At 41.7% G+C, this 22,669-nt stretch overlaps 1 protein-coding gene across 6 annotated transcripts in view; it reads left to right on the top strand.

The window, feature by feature from the left end:
• Positions 1 to 3,725: 3,725 nt before the first annotated feature.
• Positions 3,726 to 22,669, top strand: part of LOC110533409 (ankyrin repeat and KH domain-containing protein 1-like) — a 47,813-nt gene continuing 28,869 nt past the window's right edge. For 4 of the 6 annotated variants that reach the window (XM_036989635.1, XM_036989634.1, XM_036989636.1 and 1 more), the window contains exon 1: positions 3,726 to 4,160. In XM_036989635.1, coding sequence (XP_036845530.1) covers positions 3,885 to 4,160 — 276 coding nt within the window. In that variant the 5' untranslated portion in view covers positions 3,726 to 3,884. The remainder of the gene's footprint in view (positions 4,161 to 22,669) is intronic. The other 2 variants (XM_036989638.1, XM_036989637.1) reach the window with 1 other exon arrangement.

The following is a 22,669-nucleotide window of genomic DNA, read 5'->3' as shown; positions in this document are numbered from 1 at the left end:
GCATGCTAAATCACTATTGGCTTCATTTACGGGGCAATCTGCAGTTGAACCAACAGTGGATTCTTCGCACCTCTGTCACAAGTGTAACCACTCTAAAATTCGTAGACAGTGCTATGGATGCATGGACTGACCACCAAAGGTAGCGAAATTATAGTTTTGAGGCTGTAAGGTGTTTGTTTATTTTCTATGTTTACAGACATTGGAGTAAAACAAGCTTATATTTTGGCTTCTGATGTGGTACAGTACGCTAAACTCGAGACATTTCTAAGTTATATTCTTCAAGTATCAGTGAGTATATCATTTATGTCCAAAAAAGGGCGGTAAGATTGCTTATATCCAAGATGGCGTAGCAGTCGGATGTGTGTCCTGTCCCGTAAATTTTCCCGTGTATTTTAATCTCACTTTCCATCTACGGACTGAATATCCTTTCCTGCAACCCGCCACACCCAATGTGGTACGGATCTGCTATTTTTATACTTTAGAACCGGAACCCCCCCCCCATCAGTAGCTAGCCAGTTGTCAGTTAGCCACTAGCGGTTTTCACCGTTATCTCGGACGCCTGCCAGCCTCAGTTCGGTTAATACCTGCCAGTCTGCACAGTGCGATATCAACCCTTCTCTACCACGTCTCCTGATTCCTAACGCAAGCTCTGAACCTTTACACCGGATCATCACAGCTAGCCAGCTGCTGTCTGAGTGGCTACTCCTGGCTAACATCTCTGTCCCAAAGCAAGCACCAGTTAGCCTGGAGCTAGCCTCAAAATAGGCTCATCTCCCAGCTAGCCGAAGAGGTCCACCAGCTAACTCTTGGGCTACAATTCCTCTTGCCAATTGGCCTGGACCCTTTACTGCCGACACGGAGCCCCGCCGATCCATCACGACTGGTCTGCTGACGTAATTCGTCCGAGGTGGTTTCAACAGGCTTTTCCGTTGTGACGTCGCCAAAGGCCCCTCTGCTAGCCCCGGCCCGCTAGCTGAATCTCTCTGGACTCTAGCTTACCTAGCGTAGTAGCGACTACTGAATCGGCTCCCTGACTCACCTATTGCTACTCATTGGACCCTATGATCACTCGGCTACGCATGCCTCTCCCTAATGTCAATATGCCTTGTCTATTGCTGTTTTGAATAGTGATTGTCTTATTTCACTGTAGAGTCCCCTGCCCTGCCCAATATGCCTTACCCCATTTGTCCCACCCCCCACACGTGGTGACCTCACCTGGCTTAACTGGTGCCTCTAGAAACAAAACCTCACTCAATGCCTAGGTTTATCTCTACTGTACTCACATACTACCATACCCTTGTCTGTACACTATGCCTTGAATCTATTCTTCCACGCCCAGAAATCTGCTCCTTTTACTTGTTTTTTGGAACACACTAGACGACCAGTTCTTATAGCCTTTAGCCGTACCCTTAACCTACTCCTCTGTTCCTCTGGTGATGTAGAGGTTAATCCAGGCCCTGCAGCCCCCAGCACCACTCCCATTCTCCAGGCGCTCTCATTTGTTGACTTCTGTAACCGTAAAAGCATTGGTTCCATGCATGTTAACATTAGAAGCCTCCTCTAAGTTTGTTTTATTCACGGCTTAGCGCACTCTGACAACCCTGATGTCCTAGTCATGTCTGAATCCTGGCTTAGGAAGGCCACCAAAAATCCTGACATTTCCACCCCCAACTACAACATTTTCTGATAAGATAGAACTGCCAAAGGGGGTGGAGTTGCAATCTACTGCACAGTTCTGTCATGCTATCCAGGTCTGTGCCCAAACAATTTGGGCTTCTACTTTTAAAAATCCACCTTTCCAGAAACAAGTCTCTCCATTGCCGCTTGTTATAGACCCCCAGCTGTGCCCAGGACACCATATGTGAATTGATTGCCCCCCCCCCCCCCCCCCCCCCAATCTATCTTCAGAGTTCGTACTGTTAGGTGACCTAAACTGGGACATGCTTAACACCCCGGCCATCCTACAATCTAAGCTAGATGCCCTCAATCTCACAAAAATTATCAATGAACCTACCAGGAACAACCCCAAATCCATAAACACGGGCACCCTCATAGATATCATCCTGATCAACCTGCCCTCCAAATACACCTCTGCTCTCTTCAACCGGGATGACAGCAATCACTGCCTTATTGCCTGCTTATATTTGTCCTATTTCACACATGTACAAGTGTGTATTAATACTCCTAAACTGGGACATGCTTAGCACCCCAGCCATCCTACAATCCAAGCTTGATGCCCTCAATCTCACACAAATTTATCAATGAACATACCAGGTACAACTCCAAATCCGTAAACACGGGCACCCTCATAGATGTTATCCTAACTAACTCGCCCTCCAAATACACCTCTGCTGTTTTCAATCAAGATCTCAGCGAACAATTCCTCATTGCCTGCGTCCGTAATGGGTCTGCGGTCAAATGACCACCCCTCATAACTGTCAAGCGCTCCCTAAAACACTTCAGCGAGCAGGCCTTTCTAAATGACCTGGCCCGGGTATCCTGGAAGGATATTGACATCATCCCGTCAGTAGAGGATGCCTGGTTGCTCTTTAAAAGTGCTTTCCTCACCATCTTAAATAAGGTCCCAGACAGGATTTACACATGCTGTACATACACAATAGAAAAATTTATGTTTGTTTATGTGTAACTCTGTTGTTGTTTTTGTTGCACTGCTTTGCTTTATCTTGGCCAGGTCGCAGTTGTAAATGAGAACTTGTTCTCGACTGGCCTACCTGGTTGAATAAAGGTTAAATTAAAAAAAATATGGAAATGCCATGTCCCATATGCCAACCTCATCAGTGGCTTTAGGAAAGGGTTTTAATGGTCTAATAAAAGTGGCATGGTTCTGAGAGATTGAGTTGAAATACAGGTGACATTTGTACATTTATGGACAGATACTGACATGAAAATGGAAAGAAGTGGCCTCTTTACTATTGCATTGTTTATGTACCCCTGAAAAATCTTGCCAAAGATTTAGCTCGAATCCTAAGTTGCTAAATATATTGTTGGACTTATAAATTAATGATATATACCCCATTGATATTTCAAAAATTGTTTTTATAAATTCCTGATTAGCTTAGTTCAGCTGTCATACCCCATCATAACCCACCATATAAGCCTGTTTTACTCCCAATGTTTAAACAATTTAAAAACACTATGGACTCAACATGGTATAAACTATTTTGATTTCATGGATGGTCGGTCTTTGCATCCATACCTGTCTATGAGTGTGAAAGTGGTTACATGTATCCAGGCCCACCCCTTAATTAGATTTACGTGTGTTTTGGTTATATGTTGTGAAACTGTTACGATATTACTGCACTGTCGGAGCTAGAAACACAAGCTTTTCTCGCTACACCCGCAATATCTGCTAAACACGTGTATGTGATAATTGCAATTCGATTTGATCCCTCAGCTTTGTACCAAAACGGAAGCAGGGTGTCGTATTGTATCAATTAAGGGTTTCTAAATTTGATAAAGCGGCAATACATTATTAATATTTGTAAGGATAGGCGTATCACGGAGGTGCCACTTTTTGTGACAGACGTGCAGGTGTCCAATCATCTTCCAAATATTTCGTTTCAATTTGTTCTCGTAAACCGACCTTGACGTCGCGTGCTTTTTACTGATAAGCATCTATTCTAGCCAACGATATGTTGGTATTGTATTTTCCTGACCAATTATGCGCATGGATTCTGAATAGAGGCGGGCTAAGTGCGAACTATAGCGAAGCATGTTAGGTTGTTAGAAAGTTAATGGCTTGGAGGAAAGAGACGCTCTTCTCGCTTCAGGATTTTACTGAAGTATAAACATAATTACTAACAACCTCAAAGAAAGTTTAAGACAATATTGCGTCTATTAGAATACAAAATACTAAGGAAAGTATGCAGGATGCAGTAGCCGGGACGGCAATGCTGACGGACGGCTTCGAGGACGAGATTGACTCTGTGACTCCGCGCTCCCCTGCCGTAGGAATGGGGGTTGGAGCCACACCAGGAGCCGGACTCGGGGGTTTAGGGATTGGTGTTGGTGGAAAGAAAGTCCGCTTGTTTGGCGAGGCTGGTGGGCCTGCAGCTGACCGGCTTGATTTCCAGCTCGCAGCGGCCGCAGTGCTTTCCTCCGGCCCTGGATCTGCCAGCGACGATGATGAGGTATCTGAGGTAAGCAACTCATGCTAGCTAAAACTAACCCAGCGAAACTGGACAAGATTCACGTTAGTTAACGTTGCCTAGTCTCTTTCGACGATATCATTGAACCCTCATTACTTTCTTATATCAACAAAAATAATATCAGTCAGATGTCTTGCAATTTTTTGGCGGATAGTTTTGCAGAGACTTGTGGCTAACAAGCTAGTAACATGTTCTGCTATTTGTCATATTATGAGCAGTATTTTTTTTGGCGGAGGGCTTCGATTTAGGCCCGACGTAGTGGGAACACACGGCGCCATCAACTGCTAAAGTTAGCTTGCTTGTGAAATTTAGCTAGGTAGTGAGTGAGTGTAGCTAGCTAGTTAATGTTAACCACACGTTTGTTAGCCTGTTATAGGACAAACTGGTCAGGTGTTTTGAACAGGTAACAAGGTGACGACGCATGTTAATAGTGTCAGATATGGTAACTGGCAATCAATCATGCATTCACTTATTCATTGTCACCCCAGTTGTCTTATTTGGCTCTAACGTTGCTTAACTAGCCAGCTGGCTAGACACATTCGCCCTCATCTTTGAATAGCAAGCTAATTAGTTACAAGTCCTCTTTAACTTGACATGCAGTTTATGAATTTCTTTATTACTTCGCCAGGGTTGATGGCACACTTTCCAAACACAACACGGCCTGACGTGATGTTTGTTGAGAAGCATGATGCCGAGCTGTCAGTCAAGATGCTTACTGGAGTGGTGATGTAACATAATTCAGCAAAGGTTTAGAAATGCCCCGGTGATCAAATCAAACGTGACATTTCAGAGCGAGCTAGTTCTTTCCTCTACCTATTCTAAAATGACTAATCTCATATGTAGGATAAAGTACTGTTCAAGCAAGACACACTCACACTTTGATTCACACTGGACTGGGAATATTTGCAAAAATATTGCAAAAATAAATAGCCAGAATATTTGGTTTGTTTACACTTATTTTCCGCTTCTTAACTGTACACTTTGTAAATGTCTACTCTCAGACTGTGAAGGTGTGTCTGACCAGTTTGAAGAGAGTGTTGGAATAGGGTGATGTGCCTCTACCACCTGGTTCCTCTGTGTGTTCTCACACTCACCTCAAGGAAATTCAAAGATATATTTTTACACAATTTTCTTTTTCCTCTATTTGGTATTTAAGTTAGTCGACTTTTGGTCACAGAAATGTTTGAGAAATACATTTTGAAATTAGCTGTTAATTAAAGGGATCCTAACGATTTTAATTGACTTCACCTATGAAAATAGGTGATGTCAGAACAGTGTAGAGACACGCACATCATCGCAACACATTTCTGTCTGCAGGACAAGGGTGTCTGTTGCCTTGCATAGCTCACTTCCTCCCCTTGGGTTGTTGGTATTTTGGTTTGAATTAAGGGGTGTAATAGAGGGGGAGGGGTCAGCGGGGTATAGTTACTAGCACTGCCCCAGGTAGACTCACCATTAGTCTGCGTTCTTAGATCAGGCAGCCATTTAAAGGCCCTGGCGGCCACACAAGCTGTTTATTAGGGCTGTGACAATGTAATACTTTTTTCCAGGGCAAAAATGAATACACGAAGCAGCCCAAACTCTTAGGTCCTTTAAAAACCTGCTGCATGTGAAATATTGGTTGCTATAGCTTGGAAAATAAATGTGAATCTGGATGACAAAATAATTGTTTTCAACATTAGGGCTGTTTTCATAAAGAAGTTAAATCCATATTTTGTTGCATTGCTACGATACTAACGAGTATCGCGATACTGGTATCGTCCTGCTCCTAATATTTATTTTTATTCAAAAGAATGCATTCATACAGTACAGTTGCTTATAGGGTTCCCCACAACTCAGAATGTATGTGTGCTATGCTTTTGAGATGTGATGTTCATTCCAGAATGTTCTCAACAGAACAACAGGAAGAGGTATGTCTAACATGCACAGCTCCTGGTGGTTGTTGTAAAGTTGGTCATGGTGTTGTCGGCTGCAGGTAGCCTAGCGGTTAGAAGCGCCGGGCCAGTAACAGAAAGGTTGCTGGTTTGAATCCTTGAGCCGACTAGGTGAAAAATCTGTCTGAGCAAGGCACTTAACCCTAATTGCTCCTGTAAGTCGCTCTGGATAAGTGCGTCTGCTAAATTACATGCCTACTTTGTGGGGAGAATCAGCCTTGATTGCTGTAGTCATGTGAATGAGACTGGGTGAAAGCCAGGCTGGTGAGACAGAAGTATAGGGGTCCACTCCACAATGAAAGCCATGCTGGTGAGCCAGAAGTGTAGTGGTCCACTCCACAATGATCCAACTGTCACTTCCTCTTTCAGAGATGGAGCTTGACCCAACTTGACATTGGTATTGATCTGTAGATTTTACCACAGCATGTTTTGTAAGTACAAAGCGGTACAACATTTAGGTAACAGTTCAAATGTTCCAATATCCAAGAGGGGTCCACTGTGCTGCTAGTGAAGGTTTTGCACACGCATGTAAAGGTTATGCAAATTCTGGCTCATCTCACAGCTGGTCATTTTGTTTTATACTTTAATACCGGATCACATTCTCTTGCACAACGGCATGTTGCGTGAATTAGGTTAGTGATTTGATAATGATTTTTAGGTCAAATGCACTATAGACAACGTGACACTTTATCAGTAACCCAACCCCATACAGATTTCTATGTCAAAATAATGAATAGTAAGAAAACACTGATGATTCAGTGACACTTTGAGGGCTTCCTTCCCTGTTTGTGTTGGAGTGACGGCAGATTGACTGGGATTATTCAAGGCCCCTTGACCACAGGATGTTTGTCGTTAATTCCCTGTGAATCTATTAGGCAAACATATTTCCATTTGAAGGTTTAAATACTGTAGCAGCTCAGTAATGTGAGTGTGTGTGTGTGTGTGTGGCTGAGGGTCAGGGGTCGACTATTGGACAGGAGATGCTTAGTTATCGGTGCCATGTACAACAGAAGTTATTGCTGCCGTAAGTCTTCCCCCTCATTGTTATTTATGTATGTGTTTTTGTGGACTTTGACTTTCAGGTAAAGGCTTGTCACAGTGTACTGTACTAGTTTATATTTTCTTTGTCATGAGGTTCACATGGGGGGGGGGGGGGGGGGGCAAGTCAGAGATTAGATGTACCGGGGTAATTGTAGAGCAAAATAATTTATTTCATTTTTATTTTATTTCACCTTTATTTAACCAGGTAGGCAAGTTGAGAACAAGTTCTCATTTACAATTGCGACCTGGCCAAGATAAAGCAAAGCAGTTCGACACAAACAACAACACAGAGTTACACATGGAATAAACAAAACATACAGTATAAACAAGTCTATATATGAGGTGAGATAAGGGAGGTAAAGGCAAAAAAAGGCCATGGTGGCAAAGTAAATATAATATAGCAAGTAAAACACTGGAATGGTAGATTTGCAATGGAAGAATGTGCAAAGTAGAAATAAAAATAATGGGGTGCAAAGGAGCAAAATAAATAAATAAATTAAATACAGTAGTGAAAGAGGTAGTTGTTTGGGCTAAATTATAGGTGGGATATGTACAGGTGCAGTAATCTGTGAGCTGCTCTGACAGTTGGTGCTTAAAGCTAGTGAGGGAGATAAGTGTTTCCAGTTTCAGAGATTTTTGTAGTTCGTTCCAGTCATTGGCAGCAGAGAACTGGAAGGAGAGGCGGTGTAATGTGCCAAATACCATGATTGTGTGCAACTAACCACGTTTCTATCCACTTCACGGTCGCTGTGATGGAAACAGGAAGTTTCGGTAAAATTTTATAAATGCTGTTCGTTTGACACGGTGGGATGTTTTTGTGTCAGTAAAATTATTGCAGGAATGGCGGTTGAAACGCCCTCATGCGCAAATGTTTTATATAATAGCCATCATATCAAAAATAAACTTGGAGTCACACGATAATGTGGTGTGTGGTTCTTCCACTACGACTTGGGGAAACCATGCAGTTTTATAGGCTAATGAAGAACTTCACAGGATGGTCAAAGTACACAGTGATGAGCTTGGTGCTCCTTTTCAATACATATTGAGGGTCTTATTCTGGTGACATGATGATAGATGCTTGACTGCCCTTAGTGAGAATATATTCTTAAATATTGTAACTAACAATCTTAGTTTACAAGATTAGGAATGAAAAGTCAGTTTAGTGGTGGAATGTCATTTTAATTTTCCTCATTGTGCTCCAGCTGAGAGGTCTCAGAAGTGCAGGACATTTTGGCAGAAGTGGGATTTGACCAAAGAAACTAGCTAGTTTGTAGGGAGCAATGATGTCATGTTTCATGACAAGTATTAATGATCTTCACATGATCTGTTTTTAATAAGGCATTCTATGATTTTAGTTTCCCGCCCTCACCAGCATTACCCGCCTAAGTGTAATGTAGAACGTAAGATCATTTACAGGCTCCATCTCTTTCTCCGTCCCGCCCTGCATCAGGGTCTGTCTCACACACACACACGTACGTAGACAGATGCGTGGATGAGGTAATCAGTTACTTGTTTATGTGGCCTCTTGGTCAGACACACCCTGAGATGTACGCACAAATAAAATTGTATTTGTCACATGCTTCGTAAATAACAGGTCTAGACTAACAGTGAAATGTAATTTTCCAACAATGCAGACGTAAAGATATGTACAGTGGGGAGAACAAGTATTTGATACACTGCCAATTTTGCAGGTTTTCCTACTTACAAAGCATGTAGAGGTCTGTAATTTTTAATCATAGGTACACTTCAACTGTGAGAGACGGAATCTAAAACAAAAATCCAGAAAATCACATTGTATGATTTTTAAGTAATTAATTAGCATTTTATTGCGTGACAAGTATTTGAACACCTACCAACCAGTAAGAATTCCGGCTCTCACAGACCTGTTTTTTTTTTTTTTTAAGAAGCCCTCCTGTTCTCCACTCATTACCTGTATTAACTGCACCTGTTTGAACTCGTTACCTGTATAAAAGACACCTGTCCACACACTCAATCAAACAGACTCCAACCTCTCCACAATGGCCAAGACCAGAGAGCTGTGTAAGGACATCATGGCTAAAATTGTAGACCTGCACAAGGCTGGGATGGGCGACAGGACAATAGGCAAGCAGCTTGGTGAGAAGGCAACAACTGTTGGAGCAATTATAAGAAAATGGAAGAAATTCAAGATGACGGTCAATCACCCTCGGTCTGGGGCTCCATGTAAGATATCACCTCGTGGGGCATCAATGATCATGAGGAAGGTGAGGGATCAGCATAGAACTACACAGCAGGACCTGGTCAATGACCCGAAGAGAGCTGGGACCACAGTCTCAAAGAAAACCATTAGTAACACACTACGCCGTCATGGATTAAATTCCTGCAGCGCACGCAAGGTCCCCCTGCTCAAGCCAGCGCATGTCCAGGCCCGTCTGAAGTTTGCCAGTGACCATCTGGATGATCCAGAGGAGGAATGGGAGAAGGTCATGTGGTCTGATGAGACAAAAATAGAGCTTTTTGGTCTAAACTCCACTCGCAATGTTTGGAGGAAGAAGAAGGATGAGTACAACCCCAAGAACACCATCCCAACCGTGAAGCATGGAGGTGGAAACATCATTCTTTGGGGATGCTTTTCTGCAAAGGGGACAGGACGACTGCACCATATTGAGGGGAGGATGGATGGGGCCATGTATCGCGAGATCTTGGCCAACAACCTCCTTCCCTCAGTAAGAGCATTGAAGATGGGTCGTGGCTGGGTCTTACAGCATGACATGTGTGAAACACACAGCCAGGGAAACTAAGGAGTGGCTCCATAAGAAGCATCTCAAGGTCCTGGAGTGGCCTAGCCAGTTTCCAGACCTGAACCCAATAGAAAATCTTTGGAGGGAGCTGAAAGTCCGTATTGCCCAGCGACAGCCCCGAAACCTGAAGGACGTGGAGAAAATCTGTATGAAGGAGTGGGCCAAAATCCCTGCTGCAGTGTGTGCAAACCTGGTCAAGAACTACAGGAAACGTATGATCTCTGTAATCGCAAACACAGGTTTCTGTACCAAATATTAAGTTCTGCTTTTCTGATGTATCAAATACTTATGTCATGCAAATTAATTACTTACAAATCATACAATGTGATTTTCTAGATTTTTGTTTTAGATTCCATCTCTCAGTTGAAGTGTAACTATGATAAAAAAAATTACAGACCTCTACATGCTTTGTAAGTAGGAACCTGCAAAATCGGCAGTGTATCAAATATTTGTGCTCCCCACTGTATATTTAAAAAAAAAAAAAAAATAGAAATGGTGACATGAGGAATAAATACAGTCAATAAATAGTAAAATAACATTTTTATATATTTATCCAGGGACTACAGAGTCGGTGCAGGGGTACGAGGTAATTGAGGTAGATATGTACATACACAGCGTTCGGAAAGTATTCAAACCCCCTTTTCCATATTTTATGTTACAGCCTTGTTCTAAAATGGATGGAATATATTGTTTTATAATCAATCTACACACAACACCCCATAATGACAAAGCAAAAACAGGTTTAGAAATGTTTGCAAATGTATTAAAAAAATTAAAAAAAACTTTATTTACATAAGTATTCAGACTCTTTGCTATGAGACTGAAAATTGAGGTCAGGTGCATTCTGTTTCCATTTATCATCCTTGATGTTTCTACAACTTGATTGGAGTCTACCTGTGGCAAATTCAATTGATTGGACATTATTTGGAAAGGCACACAACTGTCTAGATAAGGTCCCACAGTTGACAGTGCATGTCAGAGCAAAAACCAAGCCATGAGGTCCAAGGAAATGTCCATAGAGCTCTGAGAGGATTGTGTCTGCACAGATCTGGGGAAGGGTACCGCTGCATTGAAGGTCCCCAAGAACACACTGGCCTCCATCATTCTTAAATGGAAGCTATTTGGAACCTCGTAGACTTTTCCTAGAGCTGGCCGCCTGGCCAAACTGAGCAATCAGGGGAGAAGGGCCTTGGTCAGGGAGATGACAGATCACTCTGACAGAGCTCCAGAGTTCCTCTGTGGAGATGGCAGAACCTTCCAGAAGGACAACCATCTCTGCAGCAGTCCACCAATCAGGCCTTTATGGTAGAGTGGCCAGACGAAGCCACTTCTCAGTAAAAGGCACATGACAGCCCTCTTGGAGTTTGCCAAAAGGTACCCAAATGACTCTGACCATGAGAAACAAGATTCTCTGGTGTGATGAAACCAAGATTGAACTCTTTGGCCTGAATGCCAAGTGTCACGTCTGGAGGAAACCTGGCACCATCCCTACGGTGAAGCATGGTGGTGGAGGCATTATGCTGTGGGGATGTTTTTCAGTGGCAGGGACTGGTAGACTAGTCAGGATCGAGGGAAAGATGAACGAAGCAAAGTACAGAGATCCTTGATTAAAAACTTGCTCCACAGCACTTAGGACACCCGACTGGGGTGAAGGAGCACCTTCCAACAGGACAATGACCCTAAACACACAGCCAAGACAATGCAGGAGTGTCTTCTGGCCAAGTCTCTGAATGTCCTTGAGTGGTCCAGCAAGAACCTGGACTTGAACCCAATCGAACATCTCTGGAGTGACCTGAAAATAGCTGTGCAGAAACGCTCCCCATCCAACCTGACCGAGCTTGAGAGGATCTGCAGAGAAGAATGGGAGAAACTCCCCAAATACAGTTGTCAAGCTTGTAGCATCATACCCAAGAAGATTCGATGCTGTAATCGCTGCCAAAGGTGCTTCAACAAAGTACTGAGTTTTTTTTTATTTATTGGGGAGGTGGGGTAGATCACCTTTAATAGCACAGATTGTATCTTCCATCAATGCAATTGTCTGCAATATTTACAATCTGTATATGTAAATATATACAGTACCAGTGAAGTTTGGACACACCTACTCATTCCATGGTTTTGTTAGGGTTCATTCCTTACGTCCTTCCTTGTCAATCATTGGTTCATTCCCGCCTTAGTGATGTCACTGACTACGTCATTACCTTTTTACTCCTGAGACCCAAACCCTGCATCCATAGCTATACAAAACCGTTTCAGTGTTATTAAAGCTAGGCAATAAATGTCACCTCCCCAAAGTTGATTTATTGTGGAATGTCCTGAGTAGTCTCTTATCTCCCACACTCCCCTTAAGAGTTCTGTCTGTCACACATCTTTGAGAGAGAGTCTATATAACCCCTCCCCTGCTATTAATATAACATAAGCATAATCAATTATTCTAATACATCAAACATTTGTACAGCCCCAATCATGACCCCTAGGTGAACCCTGACGCAGTTTCTTTATTTGTACTATTTTCTTCATTGTAGAATGATACTGAATATATCAAAACTATGAAATAACACATGGAATCATGTAGTAAGCAATAAAGTGTGAAACAAATCAAAATAATATTTGAGATTTGTGTAAGTAGCCACCCTTTGCCTTGACAACTTTTCACACTCATGGCATTCTCTCAACCAGCTTCATGAGGTAGTCACCTGGAAAGCATTTCACATAACAGGTGTGCCTTGTTAAAAGTTTGTGGAATTTAAATCTTCTTTAATGCGTTGTGTTGTGACAAGGTAGGGGTAGTATACAGAATATAGCCCTATTTGGTAAAAGACCAAGTCCATATTATGGCAAGAACAGCTCAAATAAGCAAAGAGAAATGACAGTCCATCATTGACTGACCTTCATGTCTTAAAGTAATCTGACTCAGTTACACCAAGTGCAGTTCAAAAACCATCAAGCGCTATGATGAAACTGGCTCTCAAGGACCACCACAGGAAAGGAAGACCCAGAGTGAACTATGCTGCAGAGGATACTTTCATTAGTTAACTGAACTAATAAATGCTTCAGAGTTAAAGTAACACACATCTCAAAATTAACTGTTCAGAGGAGACTGTGTGAAATCAGGCCTTCATGGTCAAATTGCTGCAAAGAAACCACTACTAAAGGACACCAATAATAAGAAGAGACTTGCTTGGGCCAAGAAACACAAACAATGGACATTAGACCGGTAGAAATCTGTCCTTTGGTCTGATGAGTCCAAATTTGTGTTTTTTTTTGTTCCAACCGCTGTGTCTTTGTGAGACGCAGAGTAGGTGAACGGATGATCTCACCATGTGTGGTTCCCACTGTGAAGCATGGAGGAAGTGGTGTGGGGGTGCTTTGCTGGTGACACTGTCTGTGATTTATTTAGAATTCAAGGGACACTTAACCAGCATAGCTACCACAGCATTCTGCAGCGATACGCCGTCCCATCTGGGTTGGGCTTAGTGGAACTATTATTTGTTTTTCAACAGGTCAATGACCCAACACACTTCCAGGCTGTGTAAGGGCTATTTGACTGAGAGTGCTGCATTAGATGACCTGTCTTCCACAATCACCTGACCTCAACCCAATTGAGATGGTTTGGGATGAGTTGGACCGCAGAGTGAAGGAAAATCAGCAAATGAGTGCTCAGCATATGTAGGAACTCCTTCAAGACTGTTGGAAAAGCATTCCTCATGAAGCTGGTGGAGAGAATTCCAACTGTGCATAGCTGTCATCAATGCCAAGGGTGGTTACTTTGAATAATATATATGTAAATGTGAATACTTATGTTAATGTGATATTTCAGTTTTTAATATATTTTATACATTTAATACCTTTGTCTTTATGGGGTGTTGTGTGTAGATTGGGGGAAAGAAAGATAAATTCCTATTTTTAGAATAAGGCTGTAACTTAACAAAATGGGTGAAAAGTCGAGGGGTCTGAATACTTTCAGAATGCACTGTAGGTAGGGGTAAAAGACACACCCCCGAGACGACAGACGCTCCCCTCAGCTGGAGCACAGAGCACAACATTCCCAGCCATTCCGCACCCTCAGCACAGAGAAATACCCCGGGTATGGTTTCAATTACATTCACCGCAGTCTTTTTTTTTTCTCTCTCTTTCTCAAAGAAAAATGAAAACGGAGAGTTGCTGATCACACCCTCGGTTCAGGTCATCGGGTCAGTTCTTTTGGCACAGCCTCAGGTCCATTTGTGCCGGTGACGCTTGCTGATATCGGGCAGCTATAGAGTTGTTAGTCGTCCGGTCTGTAAAGAACATTGTTGGATATTGTACGGTTGGGTACGTCCGTCTTAGTAAACAGATTTGCTTCATGTACAGCTTTTAGTCTACTGTTATTCCCGTGATCCAACACACCGCTCTGTCCCTGGATAGTGACCGACGGTGATGGCTGGAATGTATTGGCACACTCTGGTGCTCTTCTGCACTGAAGACCCTCACATGGTTGGACAGCTTGCTCAGTGTCCTGTCCAGTGCAGGAAGTCCTTCCCTGTGGGCCATAAGGCAGGTACAGAGAGAGAGTAGGGGAAACGTGCTGATCAGCTCATCTTGGCGCTTAATGTAATTCAACCAAGGCTCAGGGCCTAAGCACTGTCCAGCTCTGTCTCCTGGCAACATGCTAGAGGGGATGGAGCTTAGGGATTTAAAAAAAACTTTGTCACTGGTGCCCTCGTGCCAATTACTAGGCTATACCTGCATGTGTTGTCACAAAATGGTCCTGCCCATGCCTCTGTCAGAATATGCAAAAAAAAATGTCAACGTTTTACCAGCGTACAGTGTACAAAACATTAGGAACACCTTCCTACTATTGCGTTGCACCCCTCCCTTTTGCCCTCAGAACAGCCTCAATTCGTTGCCATGGACTCCACATGGTGTTGAAAGCATTCCACAGGAATGCTGTCCCTCGTTGAGTCCAATGCTTCCCAAGGTTGTCCAAGTTTTCTGGATGTCTTTTGGGTGTTGGACAAATCAAATCATTCTTCATACACACAAAATGTTGTGTGGAAAAACCCAGCAGCGTTGCAGTTCTTGACACAAACTGGTGCACCTGTCACCTGCTACCATACCCCGTTCAAAGGCAAATCTTTTGTCTTGCCCATTCAGCCTCTGAATGGCACACATACACAAACCATGGCTCAATGGTCTCGAGGCTTAAAAATCCGTCTCCTCATCTACACTGACTTTGAAGCGAATTTAACATGTGACCTCAAAGGATCATAGCTTTCACCTGGATAGTAAATAGGCATGACGGGAACCACACTTGCGGAAACCATCCGTTCATCTACTCTGCGTCTCACAAAGACACAGCTGTTGGAAACACAAATCTCTAATTTGGACTCATTAGACCAAAGGACAGATTTCCACCAGTCTAATGTCCATTGCTCTTGTTTCTTGGCCCAAGCAAGTCTCTTCTTCTTATTTGTGTCCTTTAGTCGTTTCTTTGCAGCAATTTGACCATGAAGGTCTGATTTCATGCAGTCTCTCCTGAACAGTTGATGTTGAGATATGTCTGTTACTTTAACACTCTGAAGCATTTACTTGGACTGCAATCTGAGGTGCAGTTAACTAATGAACTTATCCTCTGCAGCAGAGGTAACTCTGGATCTTTCTTTCCTGTGGTGGTCCTCATGACAGCCAGTTTCATCATAGCGCTTGATGGTTTTTGCGACTGCACTTGAAGAAACTTTTAAAAGTTCTTGACATTATCCAGATTGACTGACCTTCATGTCTTAAGGTAATGGACTGTCACAACCTTGTCACAACACAACTGATTAGCTCAAACACATTAAGAAGGCAAGAAATTCCACAAATTAACTTTTAACAAGGCACACGTTAATTGAAATACATTCCAGGTGACTGCCTCATGAAGCTGGTTGAGAGAATGCCAAGGGTGTGCGACTCTGTCATCAAGGCAAAGGGTGGTTACTTTGACGAATCTAAAATATTTGAACACTTTTTGGTTTCTACATTATTCTGTGTGTATTATTTCATAGTTTTGATGTCTTCAATATTATTTTACATTGTAGACCATTAATAAAAACAGCAAGAACCTCTTGAATGAGTAGGTGTGTCCAACATTTTGACTTGTACTGTATGTACAGTGGCCTGTGAAACTATTTTTCCCCTTGGCATGTTTCCTATTTCATTGCCTTTTATTCCAGGCTGTATCATTTGATTTACCCAACATGCCTACCACTTTGAAGATCCAAAATATTTGTTATTTTGAAACAAACAAGAAATTAAACTTAACTTCATAACTATTCAGCAATTGCAGCTGCAAGTATCTTGGGTTATGTCTCTAAGCTTGGCACATGTAGCCACTGGGATTTTTGCCCGTTCTTTAAGGCAAAACTGCTCCAGCTCCTTCAAGTTGGATGGGTTCTGCTGGTGTAAAGCAGTCTTTATGTCATACCACAGATTCTCAATTGGATTGTGGTCTGGACTTTGACTTGGCCATTCCAAGACATTTAAACTTTTCCCTTAAACCACTTGAGTGTTGCTTTAGCAGTATGCTTAGGGTCATTGTCCTGCTGGAAGGTGAACCTCCATCCCAGTCTCAAATCTCTGGAAGACTGAAGCAGGTTTCCATCAAGAATCTCCCTGTATTTAGCACCATCCTTCAATTCTGACCAGTTTCCCAGTCCCTGCCGATGGAAAAACATCCCCACAGCATGATGCTGCCACCACCTTCCTTCACTGTCGGGATGATTTTCTTTGGGTGATGAAAGGTGTTAGTTTTGCGCCAGACATAGCGTTTTCCTTTGGCCAAAAAGCTCAATTTTAGTCTCCTCTAACCAGAATACCTTCTTCCATATGTTTGGGCAGTCTCCCACCTGCCTTTTGGCTAAAACCAAATGTGTTTGCTTATTTTTTATATTTTTTAAGCAATGGCTTTTTTCTGGGCACTCTTCCGTTAAGCCCAGCTCTGTGGAGTGTCCAGCTTAAAGTGGTCCTATGGACAGATACTCCAATCTCCACTGTGGAGCATTGCAGCTCCTTCAGGGTGATCTTTGGTCTCTTTGTTTCCTCTCTGATTAAAACTTCTTAGAGCCAGGTGAGATGCCAGCGTCTCACCTAGCCAACAGGAAATGGAAGTGCGCAACGCCAAATGCTAATAGTACTCGATAAAACTCAAACTTTCATTAAAACACACATGCAGGGTACTGAATTAAAGCTACACTTGTTGTGAATCTAGCCAACATGTCAGATTTTTAAAATGCTTTTCGGCGAAAGCATGAGAAGCTATTATCTGATAGCATGCAACACCCCGGAATACCTGAAGGGGACGTAAACAAAATAATTAGCGTAGCCGGCGCTACACAAAACGCAGAAATAAAATATAAAACATTCATTACCTTTGACGAGCTTCTTTGTTGGCACTCCTATATGTCCCATAAGCATCACAATTGGGTCTTTTTTTCGATTAAATCCGTCCATGTATACCCAAAATGTCCAAAACGCAACGTCATTTTTTAAAATTAAAAAAGTTGCCTATAAACTTTGACAAAACACTTCAAACTACTTTTGTAACCCAACTTTAGGTATTAGTACACGTTAATAATCGATCAAATTGATCACGGGGCGATCTGTATTCAATAGCAGCTACTCTGGAAATCATGGTCCACATTCTCTCTTCCATTAACTTCCTGTTGTTTACTCGACGAGAGGAAGTGCCTATTTCTCATATCACCAAGGATTAACTTCAATAGAATTGCCAATACTGGTGACATCGTGTGGAAGCTGTAGAAACTGTAAACTGACCGCTATCTATCTATTTTCCCTTGCCATAGACAATTCAGAGACTGGCGGATGGATACTGTTTTTTTTGTTTTTGTGACCAGGTTTTTCTTGGGATTTCGCTTGCTATTCACGTTCTGTTATAGTCACAGACATGATTTAACCCGTTTTAGAAACTTCAGAGTGTTTTCTATCCACACATACTAATCATATGCATATACTATATTCCTGGCATGAGTAGCAGGACGTTGAAATTTTGCGCGATTTTTAACAAAATGTTGAAAAAATTCTAGAGAGCCTTAAAAGGTTTTAAGGCCTTCCTTGCCTGGTCTGTGAGTTTGGTGGTCGGACCTCTCTTGGCAGGTTTGTTGTGGTGCCATATTCTTTCAATTTGTTAAATAATGGATTTAATGGTCCTCTGTGGGATATTCAAAGTTTCTGATATTTTTTTATAACCAAATCGGTATCTGTACTTCTCCACAACTTTGTCCCTGACCTGTTTGGAGAGCTCCTTGGTCTTCATGGTGCCGCTTGCTAGGTTGTGCACCTTGCTTAGTGATGTTGCAGATTCTGGGGCCTTTCAGAGCAGGTGTGTGTACAGTTGAAGTCGGAAGTTTACATACACCTTAGCCAAATACATTTAAACTCAGTTTTTCACAATTCCTGATATTTAATCCTAGTAATAATTCCCTGTCTTAGGTCAGTTAGGATCACCACTTTATTTTAAGAATGTGAAATGTCAGAATAATAGTAGAGAGAATAATTTATTTCAGCTTTTATTTCTTCATTCCCAGTGGATCAGAAGTTTACATACACTCAATTAGTATTTGGTAGCATTGCCTTTAAATTGTTTAACTTGGTTAACCGTTTCGGGTAGGCTTCCACAAGCTTCCCACAATAAGTTGGGTGAATTTTGGCCCATTCCTCCTGACAGAGCTGGTGTAACTGAGTCAGGTTTGTAGGCCTCTTTGCTCGCACAAGCTTTTTCAGTAATGCCCACAAATGTTCTATAGGATTGAGGTCAGGGCTTTGTGATGGCCACTCCAATACCTTGACTTTGTTGTCCTTAGGCCATTTTGCCACAACTTTGGAAGTATGCTTGGGGTCATTGTCCATTTGGAAGACCCATTTGCGACCAAACTTTAACTTCCTGACTGATAATGCCATCTATTTTGTGAAGTGCACCAGTCCCTCCTGCAGCAAAGCACCCCCACAACATGATGCTGCCACCCCCGTGGTTCACGGTTTGGATGGTGTTCTTCGGCTTGCAACTGCCCTTTTTCCCTCCAAACACAATGATGGTCATTATGGCCAAACAGTTCTCTGGTCTGATGAAACAAAAATTGTACTTTTTGGAGAAATGTTCTATCTTTGTCCCCATGTACACTTGCAAACCGTAGTCTGGCTTTTTTATGGCAGTTTTGGAGCAGTGGCTTCCTTGCTGAGCGGCCTTTCAGGTAATGTCGATTTATAGGGCTCGTTTTACTGTGGATATAGATACTTTTGTACCTGTTTCCTCCAGCATCTTCACAAGGTCCTTTGGTGTTCTGGGATTGATTTGCACTTTTCTCCAAATACGTTCATCTCTCTCATCTGACGTTGTCCCATGGTGTTAATACTTGCGTACTATTGTTTGTACAGATGATCATGGTACCTTCAGGCGTTTGGAAATTGCTCCCAAGGATGAACCAGACTTGTCGAGGTCTACAATTTTCCCAATTTTCTTGGCTGATTTCTTTTGATTTTCCCATGATGTCAAGCAAAGAGACACTGAGTTTGAAGGTAGGCCTTGAAATTAGAGGTCGACAACTTAATCGGAATGGCAGATTAATTAGGGCCGATTTCAAGTTTTAATAACAATCGGAAATCGGTATTTTTGGGCGGCAATTTCCGATTTATTATTTTTGTATTTATAAAAATAAAATACAAATGTATACCTTTTTTATTTAACTAGGCAAGTCTGTTAAGAACACATTCTTATTTTCAATGACTTCCTGTGAACTGTGGGTTAACTGCCTTGTTCATGGGCAAAACGACAGATTTTCACCTTGTCAGCTCAGGGGTTCCAATCTTGCAACCGCACAGTTAACTAGTCCAACGCTCTAACCATTGCACTCCACGAGTAGCCTGCCTGTTACGTGAATGTAGTAGAAGCAAGGTAAATTGCTAGCTAGCATTAAACTTCTTATAAAAAACAATCAATAATTATCACTAGTTATAACTACTGATCCAGTTTAGCAGGCAATATTAACCAGGTGAAATTGTCATTTCTCTTGCATTCATTGCACACAGAGTCAGGGTATATGCAACAGTTTGGGCCGCCTGGCTCATTGCGAACTAATTTGCCAGAATTTTAGGTAATTATGACATAACATTGAAGGTTGTGCAACGTAACAATAATATATAGACTTAGGGATGCCACCCGTTAGATAAAATACGGAACGATTCCGTATTTCACTGAAAGAATAAACGTTTTGTTTTCGAAATGATAGTTTCCGGATTCTATCATATTAATGACCAAAGGCTCGTATTTCTGTGTTATTATGTTTGTCTGGTTTGATAGAGCAGTCTGACTGAGCAGCAACAGGCCCATAATCATTCATTCAAACAGCACTTTCGTGCGTTTTGCCAGCAGCTCTTCGCAAGCACAGCGCTGTTTGACTTCAAGCCTATCAGCCTAATGGCTGGTGTAACCAATGTGAAATGGCTAGCTAGTTAGCTGGGTGTGCGCTAATACTGTTTCAAACGTCACTCGCTTTTAGATTTGGAGTAGTTATTCCCCTTGGCGGCTTTTGTGGAGCGATGGGTAACGATACTTAGTGTGACTGTTGTCTGTGTTCCTGGTTCGAGCCCAGGTATGGGCAAGGAGGGGAACGGAAGCAATACTGTTACACTGGCAATACTATAGTGCCTATAAGAACATCCAATAGTCAAAGGTATATGAAATACAAATGGTATAGAGAGAAATAGTCCTATAAATACTATATTAACTACAACCTAAAACCTCTTACCTTGGAATATTGAAGTCTCATGTTAAAAGGAACCACCAGCTTTCATATGTTCTGAACAAGGAACTCAAACGTTAGCTTTTTTACATGGCACATATTTTTACATGGCACATATTACTTCTCCAACACCTTGTTTTTGCATTATTTTAACCAAATTGAACATGTTTCATTATTTATTTGAGGCTAAATTGATTTTATTCATGTTTTATATTAAGTTAAAATAAGTGTTCATTCATTATTGTTGTAATTGTCATTATTACAAATTAAAAAATCGTACGATTAATCGGTATTGGCGTTTTTGGTCCTCCAATAATCGGTATCTGCGTTGAAAAAAATCATAATCGGTCGACCTCTACTTGAAATACATCCACAGGTACACCTCCAATTGACTCAGACTACTTGACATAATTTATCAGAAGCTTCTAAAGCCATGACATCATTTTCAGTAATTTTCCAAGCTGTTTAAAGGCACAGTCAACTTAGTGTATTTTAACTTTTGACCCACTGGAATTGTGATACAGTGAAATAATATGTCTGTAAACAATTGTTGGAAAAATGACTTGTGTCATGCACACAGTAGATGTTCTAACCGACTTGCCAAAACTAGTTTGTTAACAAGACATTTGTGGAGTGGTTGAAAAACGAGTTTTAATGACTCCAACTTAAGTGTATGTAAACTTCCAACTTCAACTGTATGCTGCCACCACCATGTTTGACAGTGAGGATGGTGTGTTCAGCTGTGTTGCTTTTACGCCAAACATAACGTTTTGCATTGTTGCCAAAAAGTTCAATTTTGGTTTCATCTGACCAGAGCACCTTCTTCCACATGTTTGGTGTGTCTCCCAGGTGGCTTGTGGCAAACTTTAAACTACACTTTTTATGGATATCTTTAAGAAATGGCTTTCTTCTTGCCACTCTTCCATAAAGGCCAGATTTGTGCAATATACGACTGATTGTTGTCCTATGGACAGAGTCTCCCACCTCAGCTGTAGATCTCTGCAGTTCATCCAGAGTGATCATGGGCCTCTTGGCTGCATCTCTGATCAGTCTTCTCCTTGTATGAGCTGAAAGTTTAGAGGGACGGCCAGGTCTTGGTAGATTTGCAGTGGTCTGATACTCCTTCCATTTCAATATTATCGCTTGCACAGTGCTCCTTGGGATGTTTAAAGCTTGGGAAATCTTTTTGTATCCAAATCCGGCTTTAAACTTCTTCACAACAGTATCTCGGACCTGCCTGGTGTGTTCCTTGTTCTTCATGATGCTCTCTGCGCTTTTAACGGACCTCTGAGACTATCACAGTGCAGGTGCATTTATACGGAGACTTGATTACACACAGGTGGATTGTATTTATCATCATTAGTCATTTAGGTCAACATTGGATCATTCAGAGATCCTCACTGAACTTCTGGAGAGAGTTTGCTGCACTGAAAGTAAAGGGGCTGAATAATTTCGCACGCCCAATTTTTCAGTTTTTGAATTGTTAAAGTTTGAAATATCCAATAAATGTCGTTCCACTTCATGATTGTGTCCCACTTGTTGTTGATTCTTCACAAAAAAATACAGTTTTATATCTTTATGTTTGAAGCCTGAAATGTGGCAAAAGGTCGCAAAGTTCAAGGGGGCCGAATACTTTCGCAAGGCACTATATATATATATATATATATATATATATATATATATATATATATATATATATATATATATATATATATATGATCTCATTTAGGGGCCTCATAGCAAAGGGGGTGAATACATAATCACTCACCACTTTTACGTTTTTTTTTTTTGGTTGAACTTTTTGAAACAGGTCATTTATTTTTCAGTTCACTTCACCAATTTGGGCTATTTTGTGTATGTCCGTTACATGAATTACAAATACATGTCTATTTAAATTACAGGTTGTAATGCAACAAAATATGAACAACGCCAAGGGGGATGAACACTTTTGCAAGGCACTGTATATCCATAAA

Source organism: Oncorhynchus mykiss, chromosome 10, assembly GCF_013265735.2.
Source record: "Oncorhynchus mykiss isolate Arlee chromosome 10, USDA_OmykA_1.1, whole genome shotgun sequence".
NCBI lineage: Eukaryota > Metazoa > Chordata > Actinopteri > Salmoniformes > Salmonidae > Oncorhynchus > Oncorhynchus mykiss.
This window is presented reverse-complemented; position numbering and strand designations above follow the sequence as displayed.